General features: G+C 38.3%; 1 protein-coding gene across 2 annotated transcripts in view; it reads right to left on the minus strand.

Annotated features, from left to right (window-relative positions):
* Window positions 1-1,055: 1,055 nt before the first annotated feature.
* rasa3 (RAS p21 protein activator 3) overlaps window positions 1,056-23,238 on the minus strand; it is a 50,078-nt gene continuing 27,895 nt past the window's right edge. The window contains exons 6-25 of one of the 2 annotated variants that reach the window (XM_047363252.1): window positions 18,565-18,645; window positions 18,396-18,468; window positions 16,921-16,994; window positions 16,726-16,830; window positions 15,281-15,437; window positions 15,034-15,182; window positions 14,559-14,673; window positions 12,842-12,916; window positions 12,637-12,760; window positions 11,971-12,077; window positions 11,682-11,759; window positions 11,483-11,560; window positions 9,767-9,840; window positions 9,228-9,287; window positions 7,387-7,493; window positions 6,709-6,791; window positions 6,407-6,615; window positions 6,214-6,317; window positions 5,932-6,115; window positions 1,056-4,301 (exon numbers count right to left, since the gene is read on the minus strand). In XM_047363252.1, coding sequence (XP_047219208.1) covers window positions 4,226-4,301; window positions 5,932-6,115; window positions 6,214-6,317; window positions 6,407-6,615; window positions 6,709-6,791; window positions 7,387-7,493; window positions 9,228-9,287; window positions 9,767-9,840; window positions 11,483-11,560; window positions 11,682-11,759; window positions 11,971-12,077; window positions 12,637-12,760; window positions 12,842-12,916; window positions 14,559-14,673; window positions 15,034-15,182; window positions 15,281-15,437; window positions 16,726-16,830; window positions 16,921-16,994; window positions 18,396-18,468; window positions 18,565-18,645 — 2,113 coding nt within the window. In that variant the 3' untranslated portion in view covers window positions 1,056-4,225. The remainder of the gene's footprint in view (window positions 4,302-5,931; window positions 6,116-6,213; window positions 6,318-6,406; window positions 6,616-6,708; window positions 6,792-7,386; window positions 7,494-9,227; window positions 9,288-9,766; window positions 9,841-11,482; window positions 11,561-11,681; window positions 11,760-11,970; window positions 12,078-12,636; window positions 12,761-12,841; window positions 12,917-14,558; window positions 14,674-15,033; window positions 15,183-15,280; window positions 15,438-16,725; window positions 16,831-16,920; window positions 16,995-18,395; window positions 18,469-18,564; window positions 18,646-23,238) is intronic. The other variant, XM_047363253.1, reaches the window with a different exon arrangement.

The raw sequence follows: 23,238 nt of genomic DNA on the forward strand, positions 1-23,238 counted from the left end.
TGCTGGGTTGTTGCCCTCCTACGACCTCCTCCATGTCTCCTGGTGTACTGGCCTGTCTCCTGGTAGCGCCTCCAGGCTCTGGAAACTACGCTGACAGACACAGCAAACCTTCTTGCCACAGCTCGCATTGATGTGCCATCCTGGAGGAGCTGCACTACCTGAGCCACTTGTGTGGGTTGTAGAGTCCGTCTCATGCTACCACGAGTGTGAAAGGACCCCCAACATTCAAAAGTGACCAAAACATCAGCCAGAAAGCATTGGTACTGAGAAGTGGTCTGTGGTCCCCACCTGCAGAACCACTCCTTTATTGAGTGTGTCTTGATAATCACCAAAGATTTCCCCCTGTTGTCTATTTCATTTGAACAACATCATGTGAAATTGATTGTCAATCAGTGTTGCTTCCTAAGTGGACAGTTTGATTTCACAGAAGTTCAATTTACTTGGAGTTATATTGTGTTGTTTAAGTGTTCCCATTATTTTTTTGAGCAGTGTATATATATCAGGGTTTTTACAGTATTTCAAGTTAAACAAGGATTAAGCGCCCTATAATATTCTCCTGAGCTAAAATCTCCTAAAAAAAAAAAAAAAAAAAAAAAACGTTCTATAAATAAATAAAGAAAGCAATATTAATGAGACAAGTTTTAAAATACAGTCAAATATTATATTTAAGAACATCTGTTTGGATCTCTGTAAAATATAAAATATAACAAAGGATCTCAGTTAGTGTTGACAGTAGGCTTACTAACCATTGCTAACTTTCTTTTTTTTTTTACTCAGATAAGCTGGAAGGCACTTATACACATTTTTGTGGACAAATGAGACCAAAATAATACGTGTATTGAGAGAAGTAAAAATACATAGCATACTTGTCAAGGTAGTGGTGTTATGGTATGGGCTTGTTTCTGCTGCATCTGTGAAACATAGTAGGGGTATTGTCATCCCAACTAATCCCTTGTTCATGTCTTACAGGGCAAAGACTGACTTAAATATCTCTTTAACTCTGATTCCAATAAAAAACGACAACAAAACGCAGAATAAATGACAGAGACACCAGATTTACATTAATATTGTATTCATTTAGTTATTCAGGAAAAAAAACACATCACATTTGCACCATTCATTCAGCTGTTGTATGTACACATTTAACACACTTTAATACTTTTAAAATATTTGTACAAAATACACTGTTCTCCCTTTATACCATTTCTCTGTTATTAGAGGCATTTTCCTGCAAAAGGTCAGCAGGCGTGAACTGTTGATTTGTGTTTTGTGTATTATTGCATATCTTCTTTATTGCATAATTCAGCCCCCCCCCCCCCTTTTTTTTTGGGAGGGGGGGCTTTCGGGATAGAGGAGGTGCTCTTACTGTAACTGCCAAAGCTGCACTACCTCAGCAGACTTTTTACTGAAAAATTATAATAAATATGACTCTCATACACCTGAGGAAAATTAGCAACTGAAGGGAAAAACAGTTCAGAAGTTAAAGCAACACTGTTGTCTCAATATTTCAGTTGGGATCATTTATTGGCAAACGATTTCTTTTCTTTTTTTTTTTTTTTTTTAGAGGAGAATAATAAAGGATCTACAATAGAGGAGCACTAAATCAGGCCAGAGTGGGACAATAGTGTCTTTAGTATAATTGCGGGCAGTGGTTGTTTTTAATAAATGACCTGTAACACAAGGTTTAAATTAATTGGCAATAAAATTCATCATTAAAACACCACAAAAATACTCACACACACTAACAATTCAGTCATTCAGTTCAAGGTTTGTGTATGGCAAGATAGAAAACAAGGAGCTTCCTTAAAATTCACCACGTTCATTGCAGAGAAGAAGAATATTGTTTGAATAAGTGGTCAACTTTTTAAAAACCGTTTAGGCTAAGTAAGAAAAAAATTATATCTAAATAATATTTTTTGATTGCTTTTTAAAAAGTTGATTTTAGAAACATCATGACTGGCACTGGTTGGGATCCTGTATTCATAGGAACACCTGTGAGGCTAAATATACATGAACTGAGGTGTAGAAAATACAAAATTTGCTTCTTCTTTTTTTTTTTTTCAAAGAGACCATCAGGGCAACAGCTACACTTTGTATGCACAGGTTTGGCAAGAATGAGAGCGTACCTCAGAGTGGCCGCCTTCGGAAAGCGTGGAGCGACAAAAAGAACCACGCAAGAACAATAAAACCTGTACCTTCGACGGATTCTGAGCTGCGGTCCGGTAAGATTCACAGCGGACAGCTTCTCAGAGGAATGCACAAAATATACATCAGAACACAAGGGGAGGAAGAGGACAAGAAGGAGGTGATTTCTCCTAAAGGACCTAAGGAACAGAAGGACTGCAACTTTATGGCAGCCCAAATCAACTCCACACGAACCACAAAATTACAGCTTGTGTTAAACTGGATAAAATGTTAGTTTATGGAATAATAGGAAGGAAAAGAAATCTTTGTAATGACGTTTCTCTAACACTGTCCCTGCATGTCACAACAATAGTAATGTGGCTTTAGCTACCTACACAGAGTGAGAAAACCTTCCAGCCAAAGCAGCATGTGAGATTGGCCAAAAGGTTGATTTCTAGAGGTGAACTTATCCCAAGTAACTTGAAGTAACTTCACCATGCACTGTTAGTAATACACAAAAAGGTCATCCATTAACCTAGATTCACATCTAGTTTCTTGGTTCCCTCCTACTGCTGTTTGTAAGAACTTGACTCTATAAGCCAATATTACATCTTTTACAGAGATTATCATAAAGAAGAGCATCCTCTGAATGGGAAGAAGAGTGGTGGAGACAGACCTGAAGCAAAGAGGGCTAAACAATTTTGTTTCTGAATTTTGTTAATGTATAAAAGTTACGTTAGTGTGAAAGCAACATTTCAGGAATGAACAAATGTGTTTCTGTGCCTGAAAAATATGTTTTACTAAATGGGCTCCAGATCCACAGGCGCTTAGAAGGTTCCAGAAACTGTTTTATTGAACTATTCAGCTTTTTTCTTATGCTAGTTACGTAATTTGCTAAAATATGGAGATATATTAATATATAAAATGCATTTCTCCCATTTTATGTAATTACTTTTAATTCTCTGAAGAATTTATATGACTGTGGTCACATTGTTTCTGATTCTAGTCCCTGTTTGGGCCAATCAAAAAATAAAGTATAATTCATAAAGGATGTTAAGGATTTGAGTTAAGAGTACCTGGAACATTGTGGACAAAAACCAAAACCAGTTCTCTGCTGTTTGAATGCTGTCAAATTATTTTAGAGCACACAAAGACTCTGTGTAAGCAGCTAAAAACACCTAAACTCTTCTCTGCTACCCTCCATACAGGTCACACATGTATGTGACAACCGATCTGACCTAAACCAGGCTTACCATGATGATAAAGATTAAAAAGAAAGATACAATTGTGTGTGGAGTGAGAATTTACAGCTCATGTCAAGCTGCTTTCAGATCTTCTTGGTCCCAGTGATCCCTTCGATTATCCCCTTGACACCCGCAGCCTTACAGAGGGGACCTGGGATAAAACAGAACAATAACACAAAAAAACTCAAGTGCATAAGGACAAAATCACCCAAACAGAAAAAATATTTTGTTATTTCGTCCTTCTTAAGTTTGGTCTGTTGGAGGTGAAATGCAACTAAACATTTCAACAACCAATAAAAAAAAAAACTAAAATGAAACAGATAAAAGAGGATGTTCAAAGTGTGCTGCGAGGCTTGTTCATCCATGGATCTGGAGGCAATTAAAGTGCGTGTTGGTCACCGTCAAAAGTGTCCAGTAAAATGTTTTTAGTTTTTTCTTGTCGCATCACAGAAAGGACACCAGGTCTGAATACAGTGTGTTGTGAATATCTCAGCTTTTCCATCCCTTCCTTCTTCCCACTGATCTGAGGTTAGTTTCTCCAAATTTGCAGAAATATGCTTAGAGACGCTGCGAGAAGGATGCCCAGTCAACACAACACAGCTTTAAGTCTGGTTGAAGGTTTCCTTAAAAACTGAACATATCAGTAAATCAGAGGATCCCTGTTGCCAAACCAGCTTCAGAGTTGTCTGTGAAAAAATATTTGGCTTGGATGCACCTGCTCTTTTTTACCTTCTTAAGAAGAAAAAGATTTCCAACTCATTACCAGACACTGGGTTGCTTTAGAGTTGGCCTTTCTCGCAGTAATGATAAAATATGCTGGTTCTGGGCAGAACAGAAAAAAATATGCCAAGCTGCTGCTAGATAGAGTAGGTGGTGTTCTCAGACTGCTGGCGGATGTAGCACTGAAAGCTCTTGTCTCCGATTGGATGCTCCCTGAGAGAACAAAGAAAAAGATGATGTGGAGTTTTAGGTGGAGATGTCAGAGGTCAAAACATGCACAAAACAAACAGCTGGTGTGACTTCATTCTCAAAAATGAATGTCAACTTAAAGTTCGCTAGAATTTTTGTTCATGTTAAAACAAATTCCAGAAACTTGTGCAATTTTACTACCTGCTGGCCGACAATGGTAGTTACACTCTAATGACCTAAAGTACTGCAAGATAGAAAAGCCCACCAAGTTTTTTGACAACCCTGGTAAAAATGTGTAAAAAACGCCTCAAAATAAATTGTTCTTTCACCACAGTAGCATAGTCGTACACTGAAAATGAAAAATAAATTAATATAACCCACTTAGCATTCTGTGAAGCTTTCACAAGCACAATATGGGGCTGGTGGGCCATGTCAGACTACAGGCCTGGCATGTTCCACCCTAGGCCACCATGCTCTCTTGAGAGAATAATGTCTGTGTTGATTCTGCAATGTTTTGGATCATTATTCTGTTGAAAGACCTGATAGGGCTTTCTGACAGAAGCCACAAAATTATTTATTAATTCTAAATCTCCTGTTTTTCAAAGAATTCCTGACAAACGCTAACAAGGTTGTCAGAACTTTTAGAAGAGAAACAGCATCACAAATCCCCCATCATACCTAAAAGTGGGCTTATGGTGCTTTTTTACACATTAAATCGTCGTTTTAAGTCAGACCCAGCTGGATTGTGTGTTGCCTAAAAGCTTATTCCAAGTCTCATCTGCCCAAAGGACAAAATTCCAGTCGAATTTAGAAAACATATTTATGTTTGTAATGTAGGACGGAAATGGCTTTTCCCTGTCATGCCACCAAGATAAACAGCTGGTACATCGATATGGGCACGTTTAGGTGAGTAGCTATTTTCCTGTTGCCACTTCCTGACTTGTGAAGATCTAGAAACATCTGTCCTACTTTAATGGCAAGTTTACCTGTTTTTCCCATTGTGAAGCATGGCAAAGAAAAAAATTTCTGTGTTTGTAGGTATTTTTTTTTTATCCCCTGTTGCTATGTGCTTGTTCAAGAGGCGGGATTGCTGCAAAGTCAGTGACTCGATGCAGTTGGCAGGCTGTTTGTATGTATGAATGTATGTAATTGACTTTGAATCTCTCTACATGATTGGACAGAACTGGTTGCATATTTCTGTGTATAAATTGGATTATTATTTTTGGAAACAGAAGGCACAGCAGATTTTAGCTCTGGGAATGTTACCGTTAACATTGATGATTTTATAGCATTGAATCGGCGCTATATAAATAAACTGAACTGAATTGAACTGATGGGTCATTTTTACCTCAGGACCACAGGAAGTCATGGAATATTAATTGAAAAAATCTAGACATTCTGATTAACGCTAAATAGTAAAGTATAAATAACCCAAATGTTTCAGTTACATTTATTTAATAGGAATTTATATTCAAAAGTTATATTTTAGCTCACATGGAATAAATATTCGAAATAAAGGTTGCATTTTTCTGTTTTTTCGGTGTCAGATTATCCTGCTAGATGGCGATTTATTTTACACAGCTTTACCAGAGGTGACGATGAGTGTGAACGGTGCTGCACATTTAACTTATGTTAGCATATCCAAAACACATACTGGCTGCCTATCTTGGTCTTCTTGAACTTGTCCCGTTTGTACTTGGTGTGCTGCTGCTCCAACGTCTGTACAGCTGAAATGATCTGCTTCAGGGATTTGTACGTCTCCTGGGGGTCGTCGATGACAAAGGTAGAATACTCCTCCTGTTCAGGCCCGTCATACACGGACTTACTTCCGCAGGCCTCTGGATGGGGGAGTCACAAAAACAACAGGAGATAAGGTGAAAACACACACACACTGATGGAGAAAACAGGGAGTGAGGCAGAGGCGTCAGCGTCTCACCTTGCATTTTGATCAGTTTGGTCATGTATGTGCTGAAGAGGGAGTAAATCCTCTCAGTCTCTCTGTCTCCGTCTACGTCAAGCTGGATGTTCGCAGGTAGGCCACTGAAATGAAGTGAATACATGCATACAGTGGGAAATGGGAAGAAATGGGAAGAATCTGATTCTGGATGTGCTTTGAAAGCTTTGTGTACCCTGTGCAGGGCGTACACCCGGGGGCTGTGTCTGCAGACAGCTTGCAGCAGAGCCAGTGGCCGTTGAGGTAGGCTGAAGGATGGTAGGTGCTCAGACGTTTGCGGTTGCTCTGGCTGACTTTGGTCAGGATGTCTATCCAGTCTCGGGCCTCCACACAGTTGTTGGCCTGGATGTAGAGTGCTCGCTCTGGCTGAATAACCTGGAACATCTGGAGGAAGGTGCAAAAACAGTAAGTAAGCAGGAAATTTAAGCACTTGCAGAAAATTCTTTGGACCATTATGTCAGGAGGAGAGGCCCTCACATTTTTCATCTTGAAAGACTCCTCTTCTAGCCTCTCCACTGCCAATATGTTCTCTATAGGAATGCTGCACAGAGCTCCCTCTCCTGGAGGCAACAGGTAACACAATCAGACAGAGGGAAACCAAGCAGGATCTAGCAAACTTAGCCCCAGAGCCACAAAAAACAGTGGCGCCGGCTTGTGAAGAATACAAATGATGCTAACAAGCCAGTCAAACAAGGGAATAAAAAAATAGATTCAAGACTGCTTTCAAATTTCATGCAACAATTATGCGAAAATATTGCAACCAACAGACATTTTTAAATGTAATTACATTAGGATCCTGTTTTTGGGGGCACGACTCCAAAACACATTATTCTTTAAAACATTTCCAAGTTGGGTTTTCTGCATCGTTAGGTTTTGTACCTATATCTGCAACTTATCTGCAATATGTCCATGCAGATTAAAAACATCATTCTAAAAAAGACTTTCAAATTATTCAATCTGACTTCAGTCATCAGGTTGCGCAAACAAATTGCCTGCTGAGTAACTTAAAACTCCACCACATGTTGTGAATGATAAGTGTGCATGCTCTGCACATTCCCCTCCCCATCTTCTGCTGAGTCAAACACAAACGCATACCAACACATTAACAGATGAGCAAACAGTGTGAGATCCGTCCGGGGAACTCGATGACCCCACCTTTTGTTTTGTGATAGGTGAACTCGTGGTTGGTGAGACGGAACCACCTTTTCTTGAAGTTCTTCATTCCAAACCGATTTCTGCCCTGAGCTCTCTTTATCATAAATCTGAAGAAAAAGGGGAGACGAGAAAAAAACACAAAGATGAGGCCCAGGGGTTAAATGGAGCTGTTTCTCAAACAGGTTTTGTCTGTGTGGTTTAAAGATTGCTTTATTGCTTTAAAAAAATGAAATAAAAAATGTAAATGATCACAACTGAAGCAGAAGAATACTGATTTACACATCAGTCTATAAGTCAGATAAAGCAGATATGTCGGCTGATCAAAATCTATCAGTGGCTTTCCATATTTTACCCTCAAATCAATAAAGGGTCCATAAATTATACATTTTCAATAATGATGTATGTAAGGCAATTTTCAACCTCCCAGGCAACAACTGACTTCTGATTTATTTACTTAGTATTTAAATGAAAATTTATATGCATCACTATTTTCTAGAAATGTACTAATCACTCAGCCAGTGATCAAAATCCGTTTATTGCTGATTGATTTTCTCTGACTGGTAATGAGCAGATCAAATACTAAAAAAACTGATTTTCTTTCCTGTTCTTTAAAAGCATCAGGACTGAAAATGTCAACTTTTTTTGTTCTATTAACGACCCAACACACAATATGTTCTTTGATGAACTTTGTTTTGCATTTAGTAAAACTCAGACAACAGTCATCTGGATCAGGATCATCAGCATCTGATGTATAAATGGGAATAAGCTAACAATTCATTTTCTGTTGGATTCCAAACTCCTATCTTCATCAAGGAAACCTGCAGGATGTTGCTTTCTTTTGCTTGTAACATTTAATGTTTAAACCAAAATAAAGTAGATAGGAATGACTGTTTTAAAGTCCATACAAAGAAAAACAGATTTGGCAAAATCAGTCAGATCTTAAAGAAACCTGAAATTGGTATCAGCCACAAGAACATTTTTCTGCTGTTTCTGAAAAATATCTTGAAATGCAACCCTTTACATCCATACAGTTTTGATTCTTCAGCATACAACAGCTGAAAGCCCAACAGGTAAAGTCCTTAAATAGTAAATAACATGAAACAAACCACAAAACAAAATTATAAACACCAGTTACAGCTCTTGCTTACTTTAGTTTTACAGTTTGCACTTTTAAAAAAAAGCCACTACCAGCCATTTCATCAATAATTACATGCATACATTCATGCAGTCCCAGTTTAAAGAAGGAAACACCTGTGCTGATTGTGATAAGTCAAACCAATGTTTGAGGGTTCTGGAGGAGCTTCTGATAAATATCCACACCACTGACACGGGACCATAATGGAGAAGAGCAGGATTACTGTAAGGCAATACAAGGAACACAGATCTGCAGGAATCTAAATATCTCACTCTCTTACATATCCTGGATCAGATCTGACTCCTTTGTGTAGGCCAGTGACCTTTTAACGCTCTGGATACACAGTGTGAGAAGTCGGGATGCGGGTAGATTTAAGATTGGAGAAATGTTTGTGAAGTAACCAAGCCCTGCTGTCACCATCACACCGAGCGTGTCAGGAGGAATGGGACGGACCATCTGCACCATTAATACCTCCAAGACGAGCGGGCCTAAAGGCTGACACTTTACATAACGCACTCTGAATGCAGAAACTATCACAGCATCAGGAACTGCAACAATAATTTAAATGGTAGCTTGTAAACGAAGTATCAACAATTTGCACATAATGATAGTGGGAGACAAATCATTTTGGGGGAAGTCACAGCGCAAACACAAGAGGCAGGGGTGGGGTCACAAAGGCTAAGCCTTCATATGCAGAAGCTCTTACCTGCCCTTTGGGGCTTTAGACCCCTTCCCATCAACCCTCTTTATAGTGACTTTTACACTCCTACGGCCGGGAGCAGAAAAACAAGAGGGTGGGGTTGTTGATGAGTCAGGCTCTAGCCCTATTAATACTTACCAATCAACAGCCTCAAAGTTGAAAGGAAAATTATGGTTTTCTGCCTCAGATGGATCATGTTTCCAGAGCTAAAATCTGCTGTGCTTCCTGTTTCCACAGTAACTGATGTTTCTTTTCATTTAGACTTTAGCAGCGGTTAAAACGTAACAGAATCCATATATTAAGTCCATTTACATAAATGAAAAATTTTATCTTAACCTTCAATTAAATGGTTAGTTTGAGCAAAATTTTAAAGCATGTAAATTCCACAAATAGCCCTACTGAGCTTCGTTGCTCAACACCAAATCTCATGTTTATATTTGACATTACATACAGAACTGGTAATATCCATCTATATTTATTTAGTAGATTTGTTTTCCATGAAAGTCATTAGCAACAACAACAAAAACTTTAAGGAGTCTCCTTACCCCTCCTTGAGCATGATTGGTGTTTCAATGCTCTTCTGATCCCATTTGCCGGAAGTGGAGATCAGGTCCAGAAACTGTGAATGCAAGGGAAGAATGCATTTGATCAAAGTGAATCCAGACATTCTCAGCATTCCTTTGCCATACTTCATGTCAAACTTACACACTTTTCCTGACTTTAGAGTTCTGTCTTTTTTTTTAGCAAACCTCTAAAGTATAAACACGAAACGTTACTGGGTATTAATAGGATATATAGTTCTACATTGAGGGGGTGGATGGATGGATGGATGGATGGATGGAACTTCTGAACAATATGATGTCCAATAAACTCTAAAAATACACCTCCTTTTCCATATGGAATGCCAAAGTGTTCAAAATTAAATAAATAAATGAAACCTTATGAAATAAGTATCTACATAAATAAATAATAGATAATGATTTGATGTGACAATGGAATTGTGAAATAATTGAATGCATATTAAATTCTCAGCTCATTATTATGAAACATATTTCATTTTCCATTAAAAATCAGCTTTATGAAAGAAAAGAATTTTCGTATAAAATTTCTACCTAATTGAAATTATTATTGAGGCTATTTTTATGTAATTACAGCAGTTTTTGTATTTCAAATTGTCATTTTTTAAAAGTCAGCTTTTATTTTTTATCTATTTCGTAATGTCATTTTACAACTGAATGACTATGGGGCCAATCAGCGTCAACGGGCTGGACCTGCATTCTCATTGGCTGAGCCTTACATAGAAATTAGTTTTCTGGGTACCTGCTCCCTGAGCAGCTACTGCTCCTGCTCAAGGTTTAGGAGTTTCTTTAACTTCATTCAGCTCTGGTTACCTTAGCAGATCAAATTGAGGGGAATAATTTATCATATGATGCCATTTTGAGTTGTTTGGATGACATCTTTCAAATAATCAGAATGATAATTGCTCTCCAGAATGTTAGCATTGATGACGCCATTGTGGATACACTAAGAGCCATTGAGCACCGTGTTCGGGTGGAATATGCAGAGCACAGCGCTCAAGACTTTAGTGCTGTCTGGCATAACCATCGGGGTTATTGCTGTTATGTTTCCTGTGTCACCCAGCACAGTTCACTGCGGTCAAGTGAGCCGACAGTCACGCCAGCTGGCGTTAGCTCTCTGTTAAAGATTAGCTTTGCGCTTTTATATTAATGACATTTTTACAACTTTCACATACATGTTTATGTAAAAAATAAATATCTACTAATTTTACTGTAGATTTATGGAGAAATAACGGGTCAAAGCACCGACTTATGCTTATCTGTTATATACTTTTGTGTCACTTTCAGCAATTTATCTGAAGAGATTGTGCTGTCACCTCTCATGAAAATGAAATATATTTCATAATAATGAGCTGAGAATTTAATGTGCATTCAATTATTTCACAATTTCATTGTTACATTAAATAATTATCTATTATTTATTGATGTAGACACTTATTTCATAATGTTTCATTTATTTATTTAATTTCGAACACTTTGGCGTTCCATATTTCCATACTATATTTTCTTGCTCCATACCTCTGTACTTTTCCACCTACAACCCCTGCTATTCCTTCACATCCAAATTTCTCCAAAATGCATCATTTCCCATTTAACTGTTTCTCTCCTTACTCGTTAAACAATAAAACCAGTGTCACTGAACAGTCTACAAACTGCATGGGGAGAAAAAAAGTGGACGCTCACATTCTTCACAGCATCTGCATATTTCTGCTCATTGAAGTAGTCGTAAAATGCAGCCATGTAGGACTCTTTAAAATTGGCCTTGAAAAGAAAAAGGGGATAAAAGGAGACATGAAGCAAGACGTTGGTATCTGTGTTTGACACAAACAGTTTAGAGTGCTAGACAGAACCGGGTCGATGGTCTTTGAGCAGAGTAACTCACAGATTTAGACTTGGCGAGACTTCCAAGAGTCTGTATTGTCTTGGAGATGAGGGTGAGGGTTCTTGAGGTGACGGGATCCTAGAGACACAAAAACAAATCATTTATTGTTTATCCTACTTAACATTAATTCCATGCATTTCACTTTAACATTAAATGCTTCCTCAACAGAGACCTGGTTTCGCAACATAAAAGAAATAAGTCCGATCATTTTGCACTTTCAGCAGAGCTCATCTTAGATATAGATGTGAGTATAAACAAAGCGCGTTTTGGCAGTAAATATTCAACTCACAGGGTGATGGGGCCGTAGGTGGAATAAGTTTGGTGAGAGGATGGCGGGTGCGAAGAAACGCAGAAAGATGAAGCTGCTCACTGCTGTGTATCGAACATCTGGGTCAACTGGATAGAAGGGGAAACAAATAACAAGGATGTTTCACACATGTTTCTTTCAGTCTTAATGGAAGGAATGTGCTGTGAACCCGTGTGATGCTTTGTTTACTGGAAGCAGATAGTGTTTCTCATGAATATGGAGTTAAGATGTTACACAGTAAACATGTAGTTTTGCAGGTTTTGTTGAAAAACAAAACCTGTAGATCTGCACAGAATCATGACATGAATCATGTCACGTTTCTTTCAGAGCCCCTAATTTCATAAATTTAAAGTATCTATGAAGCACAAACAAAGTTGGAGACAAAAGCAACAATTTATCCTGTGAATGCAATGCTTAAAGATAGTCAACAGGAGGCACCAGAGTTTCGTTAAATAATGCAGTTTGTGTAAAACACCACAGTGGTTTCAAGACAGGGAGCAAACGTATAAGTCTTTCTTGTTATCTACTCCAAGCAGACTTAGTGTCCTTGTAAATCTTACCCTTCCTGTTATTTACTACCATCCACTTCTTGTTGCTTATTCCCAGTTTTCCTACATCTCTCAGAAGTCATTCTGGAGGTGAGTTTACCTTGAAACCTAGTGGCAGCGGACTCCCTCAGAGAGAAGAAGATGTCGCACATGACAGTGGGACAGCGGACGCCAGAGCTGGTGATGACGCTGAAGATGCGGTCCACGTAATGGCGGAGGTTTTCCTGAGAGGAGCCGGGTCAGAGTTGTATGATAACACAGGGATAAAGTGCATACTGACAGACTGCACTAGCTCCAGTTCCTACCCTGTTTGTCTCCAAGTTCTCCGACTCTTTGAGCTTGACGGGGTCGATTTCGCAGGATTTGTGTTCTGTGCAGATCTGTGGGAATATAAAGTCAGGCATTACCCCCCCCAGAAAAAAAAAGACGGGAGATCCGATGAAAATGTTAAGTACAAAAATATTCATACCCCTTGAACTTCAACCCACGTTTTTTAAAACATGAACGTCAGTGAATTGTATTCGGATTTTATTCAATTCAATTCAAAAATACTTTATTAATCCCAAGGGGAAATTAAATGTTGTTGTAGCTCATATTATGAAGGTTTCTTCAAAGAGCCGTTGTAGATGCTGGTGGGCAGGAAGGATCCCCTGTAGCGCTCCGCTTTATTTTATATATATATATATATATATATATATATATATATATATATATATATATATATATATATATATATATATATATATGTGAAAGCTCAACCCTGAAGTAGTGCATAACAGTGAAGAGATAGAAAAATTATACAAGGTTTTCAAACATTTTTGCCCATTCTTCTTTTTAAAGTATCTCAAGCTCAGTCAGTTTGGAGGGAGAGTGTCTATGAACGTTATCTTTTTTAAGTCCTGGTACAGATCCTTTATCTAGGTCTGAAGTTTGACTGAGCTGTTTTATTGCATAAATATGCTGTGGTCTAGACCAGGGTGTTTAATCCCATTCCCCAAGGGTCGGTGTCCTGCATGTTTTAGATGTATTGCTGCTCCAACACAGCTGATTGAAATGGCTTAATTAGCTCCTTAGTATGTGATCAGATTCTGGATAAACATGCTAATCACCCATTTATGCAGTTTAGTGGCATTAATGGGTTTGGAGTTCTTGTCCTGCTGGGAGGTGAACCTCTGCCTAGGTCTAAAGTCTATTGCAGCCTCTAGCAGGTTTTCTTCCAGGAAAACCTGCTAGAGGCAGGATTGCCCTGTATTGATTTTGCTTAATGATGGGGGAATTCCACCCATCATGATATTGCCACCACCATGTTTCAAGCCAAAGATTTTGTAGTAATCTAACCAGAGCACCTTCTTCAACAAGTTTGCAAACTGAGAACAAGGCTCAAAGTTTTCTTTCAATGTTGGTTTTCTTATTGCCTCTCTTTCGTAAGGGCTTGATTTGTGGAGTGGATTACTAATAGTTGTCTTTTCACCAGATTCTTTTACCTGAGTTGTCGATCTCTGCAGCTCCTCCACAGTTACAATGATACTCTTAGCTGATTGTCTGATTTCATGCCCTACTTGTCTGGCCATGTCTTGTAGTTGCTCCACGCTTTTCCTATTTGTGGATAATAGATGGATGGTGCTTCATGAGGCATTCAAACGTTTGGATGTTGGTTTATAACCTAACCCTGCTTTAAGCGTCTCCATAACTACATCTCATGATGCAGTTTGTTCGCTAATTTTCTCTAACAAACCTCTGAGGACTTTAAAGAGCAGCATTTATACACACAGGCAGTCTCTGGTTTCACTGGATTTTTATAGGGGTACCATAGTAAAGTGGGCTGCATACAAATGCATTTTCTTTCTATGTGACAATTATGCTCTGCTTAGTGTTGCCCTGTCACATAACATCCAGGTTAAAAAGTTTCAAGATGTTGCTTGTAATGTGAAAAAATGTGAAAAGGCTCAAAGGGTGTGAATACTTTTCAAAGGCACTGTAAACCCATGAACAAAGAAAAAAATGATGGCTGCATTTTAATACCTCGTCTATGATTGGTTTAAGCGTAACCTGCAAATAGTGCATCCCAGCCAGCTTCATGGTCTCATCGATACACTTAGAAGTCAACGAGTTTCCTCGGAAAATGGTGTTTGGATCCCTATTTGTAAAAAAAAAAAAGAAAAAAAAAAAAGAAAGGATAACAGTCTAATCCAAACCTCTGCATTTTTCAGAACACTGAAGTTTATCAGAAGACATTAACAATATAGTAATTTAACATCCAAGGTAACTTTCATTACTGTTGCACCATTTTCACAGTTTAAACTATTTTCATACAGCTGGATTTCTACCATCACTTTAATTAAAAATGTTGTTCTAATGTGTTGATGCAAAATTCATTTCACATCCTCAACATACAACCTTGGGATGCTGAATAAATGCCCCAATATTTTTGCAAACAAATCATAAAACTATGAGTGAAATTAAGTTCCTGCTGCCTGTTTTATTAAAAATCACTCACTGTGTGCGGTTGATTTCTGCATGAGCGATGACGCTGATGAAAGGCACTATTTTGCCGTAATGAAGAAAGAGACGCACGAGCGGGATGGCGGCTTCCTGCTTCTCTCGACACACCTCCCCCAATACGTGCGCAGTGGACGCTGACACGGGCTGGACAGAGCAGCATCAGAGGGGTTAAAAAAAACGAGACAGTGGGGTTAGAATACAAAATGACGGAGCAGAGGGAGAGCGCACCATTGTTTACATACCTCGACGTTAGCAGACTGCAGCAGCAGATCTCTGAGGGGAGTGTAGTGTTCAGAAGGGAAGACGTGGTCCTCGGTGTAAACAATGTTCAGACGCAGAGAGCCAAGGTCTTCCACCTTAACGGACTTCCCTCCGTTCTCCCGAGGCTGCAGAAAGTACCTAAAGAAAAGCAGGAATTAAAATAAAATCCACATCATGAAACCAAAACTACACCAATGAGCCTAAAAATAGGAAAAATAAAGAAAAATGTTTAAAGCCCCAGCTTATGAATATCTTTCCAGTCGTTTTGCCCGTCGGCAGTTTGTACAACTTTAAAGTGTGAATCAAACCAAGGGTTGAACAAGTGCTTATTTTAATATTTCTACAATGGATTTTTGGTGCATTATTACAAGCTACCTGTTCCAAAGACAGTTTGTTCTCATTTATTTTGTTGCATCTTGAAAAAATATTGAAGATAACTAAGTTTGACTGACATTTAACAGTATTTTTGCACCAGTATAGAAAATCCTTGGTACCTCCACCCCAAAACGTGGTATATCTTGGCTTTCCTTGCCTTAATCAACGTGTTTGATTATGACAGATTTAGTTTTTCACTTTAAGCTCATCACTATATAAATAAAGTTTACTCACTTACGACTTTAATCAAAACTTGTTTCCTCAGATATCTGTGAAAAAGGTGACCATAACAAATCTAGCCAAGCAGGACAGAGCAAACAACCACAGTAAGCACCAAACTGTGGAACAAATCGAGTTTTAAAAGCAAATGCAGATGGTTTAAACCCAAAAAAGAGCTAAAACCAAGTCAGGATCAAATTTAATTTCTGAAAGTGGCCAAAAATGACTTTCTGTCTTCTTTCAAATTAAGCTTAAATTGTTAAGATTAAAACAAATACAAACTTATCTTTTATTGATATTCAAGCTCTTTCCATCATTAGTATTGAATATAATATTTAGCTTCCTAAATGTGTTCTTCAGGAAAGAAAATCTTTTTTAAAAATGTCAGTATGGGCAAGTTCTTAGGATTAAGGTAAATTTGCCATCATTCAGTTCTTCTTGTTCAGAGTCCCCTTCAATGAGATGGGAGACAAAGTGCCAGAGTGATCGTGGTTTCCTTTGGCTGTATAGGTTGCCCAAAATAGCTCAGTGGCAAGGAAGAGGCTTTTATACTTTCTCCTTTATTGCGGGAAAGACATTTATTTAGTATTTATGTTTGTTTAAATCAAGAACAGTCATAGATATCACCATTATTGTTTTTAAGTGACATTATTTTAGCAGCAGTAGGGATTCGTGTTTCTTTTCTGTTTTAAATAAAAGCAATTAGACTGTGCTATACTTTTTTTATTGCATATAAACACAATGTAACCCAAACACAGTACTTAATTATTAAAGCCATTCTATGAATCCAGAGTGAAGACAAGGTTGAGAAAAATGATTGTGTGTGTCTCACCAGGCGTCGTGCACTCCAGCTTGGCCCAAAACCCGCAGAGGGACTCGAACCCCACCCAGGAACTCGTCCCCAAACTTTAGGTTACTGGCATTCCACAGATCCACCCTGAACACACACAACATGCCGCCGCTCAAACTCGACAGAAACTCAAAGGGAAGCCTTGTTTTACGTCCTTCAGGACAGCACACAGCTAACCTCAGTGCCAATTTGTCAACGTCCTCCTCTTCAACATCAAACTGTCGCTTCGTGTAACTCAGTGGCCGCGTAACCTGCAAATATGCATCAAGTTAACGATTCAAAGATCAACGATTCCTTTTTAAAACATTAAATAAGCCTGAACATGTCAGCTCAGGGTTTAGTGGTAATCTACAGCAATAAAAAAGTACAGTTAAGTGACAGACAGATGATAGATGGTCTTTTTTTCTGTCCCAGTGAGACACAGAGGAAGGGATTCGGCCAGAAAACACCCTGGAGTATCTGTAGATCTGTTCATGTGGCAATTAGGAAGAAATAGGACGGTCTTGTCAGTTAGAAATCAATGGGCCAGATTGTTTGGTTTGTCTGAATCAATCATACTCTTGTCCAGCTGGAGCTGCAGTGAGGAGGCCAGAGGGTTGAGCAGAAGAAAAATGTCAGTGCAGTGAAATAGTATATAGCCAAATGAATGGAGGATTTAAATGTATTTATTCTGCATTATGACATTGGTAAAAGGTTATTCAGGTCTGCAATGTCTTTTTTGCATGACATTAGGGACACATTGAACTAAAACGCACTGAAAGTTTTATTTTGTTCTGTTTTCATAATAAGAGACAAATTCCTGCCTTCCTGGAGACTGACTGCGAACTTGGAGACTCTTCACTCGCAAAAAGACACGTTTGTTTCCCTGTCTCTGTTTGAGACGATTATTTTCTGTTTAAAGTAAGTGAAACAAAATGTTTTGCTTGGCATTTGTTTCCCTATGCTGTTGTACTGAACCGATATCCAGCCATAGTACATACTGCATCGTGATTTACCTGTACATCACTATAGGCCTAAGCCTTGCTGGTATCAAGGTTTTAAAAAAGGTATGGTTTCAAAACCTCCAAAACAAAGTGAGTTTTATCAGGCTGTATTGAGCTTAGAGAAAAGTGCTGCCCCTGTAAGAAAGCTACAACACTTTAACGTTTACAGTAAAAAACAGTGTGTAATGATACGGTAACTAAAGGAGCCCCATTCATCACTCTGATTAAGTTAGCGCTGTTTAAAAACTACAGTTAGCAAATTGTGAGCAGCATGTCTGTCAAGCAGCTGCCTGCAGGGTTGTTATACTTGTGTTACTCTATAAATAGCAGAACAGCAAAAGGGTTTCATATTTTCTCAGTAAGCGCTTGAACTGGTCTTCTACGTGTAGCTTGTTTTATTCTACATATATGTTTTAAAATCTGTGTAAAAAAATCAAAATAACAAATGAATGTTGTACATGACAGTATTATAACTCATACGGGTTTTAAATGCTGAACATTTTTCTTTGAAATTCTTGCGTTAATACCATGAAATCATATTATTTCTACTCAGGATTATTATACTGTAATAATCTCATACTGGCCAGTGTCTACGCCCTTAACACCAAGACTTTAACAGTCATCCAGCATAAAAGCACATCTTTAAAGATCAAATTCATATTAAGCTACCTCAAAGTAGAACGTTTCATCAAACTGGGGATTGTTGTTTTTTCTCTTAACCTTGGTCTTCTTGGCCTCTGACCTGAGGGACAGAACAAATGCAAAGAAATATGTAAGAAAACCACATCTTTATCACAGTTGAAACCAGTGATAAATATAAAACCATAGCATTAGTCACCTTGAAGGACCTAGTAAGGAAACAGCAGCGTAGGGATCACACTGTCCATTGACGATTGGAAGGCCTTGGCACTCCAAAACGCTGTTAAAAATAGATATTAATGCATTAGCACATTTCTGGCCAGTAGTCTCACACAGTCTACATCAGATCTATGTGGGTTAAAAGGCTCAAAACTGTCATTCTGAAAAGAGACTAGAAAATCTCTCTGTGAGCTTCATAGCAAAGTAGGACCATTCTGTCCTACTTTAGGACCCTTAAATCAGCATTTAACTTCAAAATTAAACATCTGATGAGGCACAGTAACTATAGAAAATCAGCTCCAAATCTTGCGCTGCTGCAAAGCTTTTTGGCTCAACGGTTCCCACACACAATCTCTGTATTTCTATCAACCCTCCCGTGCAGCAGAAGACAAGACGATAACAGAGTCCCTGCTATCTGCGAAGCAAGGAGATAGCAGATTAGAGACTTGAGCTTCCAATCTTACAGTGTCTGCTCTGAAGACTGGTATATAATCACTTTATTAATAGATAACACTGCAGCTGTGGTGAGTTCATGTGCTAAAAATGGCTTAACTCAGCTTTATTATGTAAAATAATGATACAACTGAGTCCAGATAAACCCCAAAGGCAATCAGAACGGCAACGAAATTCAAGAGTATTTAAAGAGAGTACCATCCACCAGCAGTTGTTAAAAAAAAGGATTTTATCTAAAATGTTGTGTTGCTCTTTAGCCCAAGCTTCCTAAATACAAGGGTAAACAGGCAAAGAGCGATAAACAACGTCACTCCCGTCTGTTGTAGAAAAAAATTGTCTCCTTTCTCAATTAATACAACAAACAAAAACCCTAGAAGCTTTGACAAAATATTATTTTCCTGCATTAGTCACACTTGTAATACACCCAGAAAACAAGACCTTTAGACAGCAGAACAGAAATGCAATTCAGCCTTATTTATTTGAAAGCCCTAAAAATATCCATCTTTAAAATGCATGTGTAGCAGTGGTGGTATCTCTACTTTGAGTATCTGCCAGTCTGTAGCGGGTGACCTGCTGCCCTATGACATCATGCTGTAAGGGATTAGCACCCAAACAAGGCACCCTGCAGCACAAATCACTTCTTGTGTGTCACTGTGATGCACCATAAATCACACAACATGACGAATTAAAAAGCGAATCACAGCGTTTCCCACGACCGAATTGACACACATGCAGCAGCTTAATCCTTCTGACACATTGTTATAAGAAGTAAGGTGTGGGCCTGGTTTAGCATCGCTAATGCTGGAGCACTTCCTGTCCAGTAAGCTGGTTTACATAACCCCTGCTTGGCCTCCAATACATCCACCCCCCTCTCTCTGTCATCACTGCCATGAGCTCTGACAGCCCAGACAGCGGCGGTAACGCAGATGTGTTTGTTTTAGTTGACATTACTCATATTAGGTCAAAGTGCTTCTGCACCCACGTTTCCTGTCGGAGACGAGTACATTCAAAGAAAAAAAGGGTTAAAGGATTACATCACAGCCTCCCTGCCACCCCAAACAAACCTGCAATTATAAAGCACACGTGATAATGGGTCACTGTCATCATGTCACATTCATGAGAGCAGCAACCTTTAGGACAAAGATGTTTCTTGTCCTCAAAAAGCACCAACGGTTTTTACCAACGAAACACAAGAAGTGGCAGAAAGTTTTTTTTTTTTTTTTTTTGGGTGGGGGCAGATGGGGCATTGAGGTAGAGTCTGACACAAAACCTCAGGAGAAGTAATTTGAGTCAGTGACATTTGTGGTTGGAAGTTAGAAAGCGAAAATGAAATCTAAAGGGTTGGCTTTTTATCTAAAGTAGTTCCAACCTACAGTAAATGAAACCTACCAGAAAGTAAGCCCCAAACTATGATGAGGCAACCTGAACTGTGTGTATCGTACTGTAACTTCTCAAAAAAGGAGAAAGAGGAGACATTTTCGCTAATTATAATCTCTATCCACTGCTTAAAATACAGCTTCAAAATGCAAAAAGGAAAAACAGAAGCAATAGACAACAAAAACAGAGTAGGCAAATCACTGAGAACTGCTTCCAAATAAATAGGATGTTCATCATCTGATCCAAAGTTTTAGATCAATAGCCTTTAAAAGTCAGAATGTGGCTTTCATCTGGCAGTCGTGCTGTCATCAACCACCCCTGATGGCAAAGGCAAAAAGTCTTGTTTATCTCTGTCTTTTTTTTTTGTTTTGTTTTTTTACTTTTTAAGGTGTAAACCTTTATCTGCTGATGGACAGTGTGGTGTGGTACACTGAATTAAATTTGAAGAATTTTGGCTGCAATTTTTCTTCTCTATAAATTTACAGTAGCATTGGCTTCAACAGTCAATCTTCCTTAGAGAATCAAAACTTCTACAATCAAACACTTCTGTACCCAAGCACACTTCCAAACAGTCTAAGATATCCAAAACACGACCGAAAAAGAAGAAAAAAATAGGAAATACTTGGAGAAAACTTCATTTCTGCAAAAAATACATTGTTTATTTATATATATTAATAGAAAGTTTATATATCTGCAGAACACAGAAAATACAGCATCAAAACAACTAAACAAAATATTGTTACATAGCTGGAATTCAATTATTGGCTTGTTAATTGCTAAGTGGTGTTTTTTAGAGCTACACAATCAGGAAAAACAGCAATTGAGATAGTACTGTTGAATAATGCAATAAATCAATCTCAGTTATACCAACTTTTCTTACCACTTCTTAATGTTTTCTATTATCACAACATCCCATCACTCTTCCTGAGTTTAAGAATCATTATGCTCTATATCAGGTGTGTGGAGGCATAAGAGGCGATGAACGTCCATCCAATTAGCCAGATATATCAATGGCAAGCACATGAAATGCACTCCCGTGCCAAAGCAATCCGTTGTAATTAGAATATTGCACACATTGACATTGCACTGATGATTGTAATGTGCAGCTCTAGTACTGCCACAGCTTTACATGTGTGCTCTTATTTTAAAACGAGAAACAACCACTGCTGCTGCTGCTGCTGTGGTTTTGGTGTTTGAATCAGTTTACTTTGTGTGATTTGCATGCATTTGTGTTTGCAAATACCCCACACTCTAAGCAGTGGCTTTTACCTTGTTAAACAAGTTTAAATATTTTCAAATTATGTAGACATTTTAAAAGGGAATAGTGACCACAACTGCAAGGTTATTTTTTGTCTAACGTGTTGAGAAATGTTTCCTCTCGTTAGAACTGTGCTGCCATTGCGGTGTAGAGTAGGTCTTTGAAGAATGGACCAAGTTCAGACTTCAAAAGTCCAGACTATGTATGCCATTTTCTGCAACCTATTTATTTGAAAGTTTTATTTCCAAGTGACTCATAAAGGTCAAAAATGACCATAAATAAGGAAAAATACACTATAAAAAAAGAATTATTTTTATTTTATGATCTGTTTGTCTGTTTGGTCTTCTCTATTCATGAAAATCATGAAATGCCCATTTGTAAAGCTTTATGAACATCAGGTTTGCTCATTTTTTACCTCTGTCATAATAAAATCTGGAATTTACCACTATGGCTAAACATTTCTACAGCACACTATCAGTCTTAAAAAGATTAACTTTAACAGACAGTATTTTAGATGAGATGTTTGGGAACTACGTTTCTGCAAGTACCAACACATAATCATAATCACCAGAGTCGAAGTTGAGCATCAGCAACCAGGCGAGCACTGGGAGATATTCTAGGCGGCGGTAATTTGCATATTCCAAAATAATCCCTCGATGCGGTTTTAAGGTGTCAAAGGATTTCATGAAGGGAAAATTCATCTAAATATGCAAATTTGATGATCAAATGTTGAAGGCATATATAATTTATGTGGCTAATTCAGTTCTGTTTACACATCTTCTCACTGAGGCTGCACAAATGAATGATTTTTTGGTTTATGGAGCTGAATGCACGCATCAGCTCCCTTTGCCTCGCCACACGTGTCTTTCTAGAGAAATCTGACAAGATGACCTCCTGCTCTTCACGCTAAGCTCCTTACCAATATGTGATCTGGGAAGACAGCCACATTGGCTCATCATCAAACCTTATTACTGCTTGTTGCAGAAGCACTCACTCACATACCATAACCCATTGATGGATGTATAATTTATTTCTCTGAAACATACAAAAAACAATCACACTTTACACACACAGAGCACACTTATGACTTCTACCAGACACATTTCAAAATATGGATGACTTATAACTAAAAGCACGAACCTTAAAGCAACCAATTTCCAGTCATAAAGTCATGCACTTCAACTGTAGAATAAAGCATTCTGCAATAAAGCCACCAAAATACCAGATACTGCAAAGCCTGCAGTTTTAAAGCATGATTCATGCAGCACAGCCAGCATAAATCACTTCTGGTAACCTTACAGTAACATCAGGAGCAGAAAGACCACTCAACATCTTGCACTCAGCTTTTAGTAACCGGTAGAATATTTTATGCTTTTCTTTAAAGGGGAAGATGCTTGTTTTGTATTGAATAAGCATGAGAGCAGGAGACCGAAAGCATTTGAGCAAGCACTGCAAATTCAAATTGATCCCAATGATTTCCATTGAGCCCCAGGGATCAGAATGTGGCAACAAGCCAATAACGATGAAAAGGAGAAAATTGTCCTAAAATGCAGACAAATTCCAATT

The sequence above is a fragment of the Girardinichthys multiradiatus genome, chromosome 4 (genome assembly GCF_021462225.1).
Source record: "Girardinichthys multiradiatus isolate DD_20200921_A chromosome 4, DD_fGirMul_XY1, whole genome shotgun sequence".
NCBI lineage: Eukaryota > Metazoa > Chordata > Actinopteri > Cyprinodontiformes > Goodeidae > Girardinichthys > Girardinichthys multiradiatus.